This window comes from Camelina sativa, chromosome 2 (genome assembly GCF_030686135.1).
Source record: "Camelina sativa cultivar CO46 ecotype springtype chromosome 2, ASM3068613v1".
Taxonomy (NCBI): Eukaryota; Viridiplantae; Streptophyta; class Magnoliopsida; order Brassicales; family Brassicaceae; genus Camelina; species Camelina sativa.
Window position 1 is genome coordinate 24,933,250 of NC_141881.1, and position 4,127 is coordinate 24,937,376.

The 4,127-nt window shown below is 38.4% G+C and overlaps 1 protein-coding gene across 1 annotated transcript; it reads right to left on the reverse strand.

Annotated features, from left to right (window-relative positions):
* Positions 1-390: 390 nt before the first annotated feature.
* LOC147949171 (uncharacterized) lies at positions 391-1,449 on the reverse strand. Its single transcript, XM_087470333.1, has one exon. The coding sequence runs from the start codon at positions 1,447-1,449 to the stop codon at positions 391-393; it is 1,059 nt and encodes a 352-aa protein (XP_087326459.1).
* Between the last annotated feature and the right edge of the window lie 2,678 nt (positions 1,450-4,127).

Consider the following 4,127-nt stretch of genomic DNA (forward strand, 5'->3'; position numbering starts at 1 on the left):
AGACTCCATCACGTTCTTCACCTGCGCCAATCAGTGTCCTCGTAAACCGGTCCTGCAATACACACAAAGTATCAGTGAAGAGAGCAAAACAACCCGTTTGCTTCAACAGCTTTGAAACAGATAGCAATGTGCAATTTAAATTTGGAACAAGAAGAACATTTTGGAGTGAAATCTTCTTCGACAATGTCAACACGCCATACTGTCTAGCAAACACTTGACTACCATCCGCAAAGTTAATAGGACAAGACACCATATCCTCCAAACTGTGAAGGAGACTTTATCCCCAGTCATATGGTGCGATGCACCAGTATCAAGAATAACATCACATGTTTGTTCTTTACCTTGCAAACGTTCAGGGATCGTGGAGCTCTTATGTTGCTCCAACATGCGTTACAGCGACTCCATCTGATCAGGTGTAAAGTTTGGGAGCGGCGAGGTTTTTTTAGCAGTGTTTGCGCGGAACTGTGGTGTTCCTCGTCCTCTGCCAGAAGATGATCCTCGTTCGCTTCCTCGTCCCCTGCCACCTGGTGGAGCCCCTTGATATTTCTCAGACCACCACTCCGGGAAACCAACTATCTGCCAACACTTTGTTTTCTCATGACCCCTCCGTCCACAATGAGAACACGATGGTACACGCTCCCGTGTTCGTGTTGCAGCAGCCAAAGGTGGAGACAGTGTCGTAGCCTCAGAATGGGTCTCTGATCGTGTAGCAAAACCTACTGCATCGGGTTTGTGCTCATTCCTCAGAGAGTTTAACCTCCGCTCTTCTCTAACAATCTTCTGATAAATTTCATTCACATCTGGTAGCGGATCAGTACCAATGATGGTGGTGCAAATATTCCCGAAACGAGACTCGTCCAAGCCCATCAGGAACTGGTACACCTGCTCCTCTTCTCTTTCTTTCACATACGGCGATGTCCCTCCACAGGAACAATGACGTATTGGCTTGTAGTTGTTGAGTTCTTCCCACTTGGAAGAGAGCTTCCCATAGTAGTCTAGGACCGAGAGACCTTCTTGTCTACAAGCAACAAGTTCCGCCTTCAGTTGATACACACGAACAGAGTTTCCAACCGCAAATCTCTTCTTGAGATCAACCCACAACTTGTATGCTTCGGGTGTGAACGTCACCGTAGAGCGGATCTTCGGAGAGATGGAGGAACGGATCCATCCTACGATCATGGAGTTCACTGTCCTCCATTGATCATAATCTTCAGATGTGGTGGATGGAGCTGGCAAGGTCCCATCAATGAAACACGTCTTACGCTTTGCACGTAGAGCGTTTTCCAGCTCGGTGGCCCACTCTGAATAGTTTTCACCATTCAATTGTACCCCTGAGATCACTGATCTGGGATTATCCGAGGGATGAAGGTAGTAAGGTGAACTTACTGCGATCTCCTTGGAGGGTTGTGTTGCGACTGCAACTTGTTTGCTATCATCGGAAGCACTCATAATTTTTTTTTTTTTTTTTTAGAGAATCTGCTCTGATACCATATAAGTTTAAGAAGAAGGAATGGTTCTGAATGACTTGTCATATTCATTAGGTCACATACCCTTATATACTCATGGGTAGATATACATAAATCTAGACTAGGACTTATCTTCATGAGATTGACATTTATCTCATTAACATCTTATTAACAATATTTGTATCTATCTTAACACCAATACTTTTCAAAAGGCCCAACATAATATTTTGTTCGGTGAATTGTATATTGTCTCTGCAGCGTAGGTGATGATGATGACTGAGCATCCACACCGACTTCATCCATTTTTTTATTTTCTTGTTAGTTGTTAATTTGAAGTATTTTGATATTTCGGCGCTATGTTGTTTTTCTTTTAAATTTAAATTATGAGATTTTAACGTTCAATTTTTAAGAAAATGAAAAGAAACGTTTTATGTGATTTTTTATTTTCATTACCTTGATTAAAGAAATTTACAATAAGCAAAATCACCGTCAAATATTTTATCTTATAATTCCATGAAAGAGAATTAAATAAAATTTCTTTGTTAGAGTTTTAATCCTTTGTTATTGAAATTCTTGATTGCTCTCTTTAGCTCAATCTCCTTTTAGTTCTCTTTGTATCTGAGGTCCAACAAGAACTTTAAATGTGATTCAATTCTTCTCCTATACTAGGCAGTGGCTCGGCTGGATTCTTAAACATATATGTAGTCCATTTTCTCATTTCCTTTGGGGTTTTCTTGGATGATTATTAGACAAAGCAGTCTGATAATAATTACATTCATCTATAGATGACATAGTGAATGACTGTCGTCTTGGCCCTTATGATCTCAAAGTGTTAGTTGAAGCTGCATATAAACCAGATGCATTTCTATGGAGACCTGCACAAAAGATCTTTCATATGAAAGAAGCTGTTGGACATATAATCGCATGGCCAACTGATAAGTGTAGACTGGTAGACAACAACATCCAAATGGAAGACATTGCCCCTATGGTATTTATAATTTCTAGCAATGTGTTAGCAATGTATTACCCCTGTCTATAATGCTAATTAATTATATTGGATTTGTTTACTGATTGTGTTTAACAAGGTATACAAGGAAACAAATGTAAACTATTGGATTTGTCTAAGGGTGAAGTCATTGTTGTTGAGGGGCGTTGGGAGACACAAGAACCAAGTGTGTTGGTTAACAGAATTCCTCTTGGACCAAAAGCAGTTAAAGTATTTGTGGATTCAGTAAAGCAGCCTGATACATCACTATGGAGACCTACAGCTGAAATGTCATTTCTTGAGGACTGTTTGATGGCTTACGTATCTTGGCCCCTGAGTAAGGTTGATTTTGAAAATCCCTCAACTCTAACTGGTCAGAATGCTACATCACATGCTTCTTTGTCTGCATCAAAGGCCAAGTCTGCAGCCACAGCTTCTAAGTCTGCTACAGAGTCTAAAACTTCAGCAACAGCTTCAAAGGCTGCATCGCAGGCCAAATCTGCATCTAGTTCTGATTCTCCTGTTGATGATGCAACGGTCCAATATCTCCAATAAAGAATACTTTACCATCACAGTCTCCTCTCAGGAAGTCTCCAGTAAGTGTTTTCATATGTTATGAAGTTGTTTTTGTTAATTATATGATGACTGATGGTTTATATTGTAAACATGGCAGCGCATTAATAAAGTTATTTCCAAGGAGAATAAGAAGTGCAAGTTGATGGATTTAACTGGAAAGAATAGGGTTGTGGCTGAAGGACGATGGGGAACAAATGATCCAGAACATAAGGTTCACTTTACTCGCTTGGGTTCTAATGCAGTTAAAGTGTGGATAGATGTTGTGAAGGTGAAAAATGTAAACGTTTGGAGGCCATCCAATGAAATAGAGATTATTGAAGATGCACTTAGCTCCTGCATTGCTTGGCCAGAGAATAAGGTCATTATGTCTTAAACTGAACGGTTTTATTGTGTAATGTTAAGTACTTGAGATTGATTGTTTATTTTGGATGTTCTTGAGACTTTGATGGTAAACTGATGTTCTTGAGACTTTTGTTATGTATTTTGGATCTGAGACGTTTAATCAATGGTCAATGTATGAGATTTTATAAAACAGGTTATGTGTGCTATAATCACATATCAGAAAATGCTATAAAAGTACAGGTAAACGTTATGATAAAAGAATATACCATAGCACAGTAAACAAGATAAAACAGCATTTCGCAACAGCTATATTAGATATGTATAACATAGCACGAAAAATTAAATATTGTATAAATTTTTGCAAAATTATAATCTTGATAATACAGCAGTTTATTAGAGCTATGTTATAAAACTATAACATAGCACGAAAAAACAAATGTTGTATAAATTTTTTCAAAATTATGATCTTGATAATATAGCAATTTCTTAAAGCTATGTTATAAAAATATAACATAGCATACGTAATTAGTGCTATTGTATATGGGGTACATATAATAACAGTGCCCTAAAACAGCGCTCATGAAAACGTTATCAAAGGCCTATGATAGCATTTTTCTCTGGTTAACAATGTGCATATTTGTTGTAGTACTACAACGTATGGTACTGGCTTTCTTCATACGACATGTGCCGAGCCACAAAAGAGTGTGAATAAATGATATTTTACCGATCTCATCAGCCTCTGTCACAGAATGTTGTTG

What these genes read in the sequence shown, in the direction of transcription:
- LOC147949171 (XM_087470333.1), bottom strand. Translation starts at nt 1,449, where the DNA reads ATGAGTGCTTCCGATGATAGCAAACAAGTTGCAGTCGCAACACAACCC.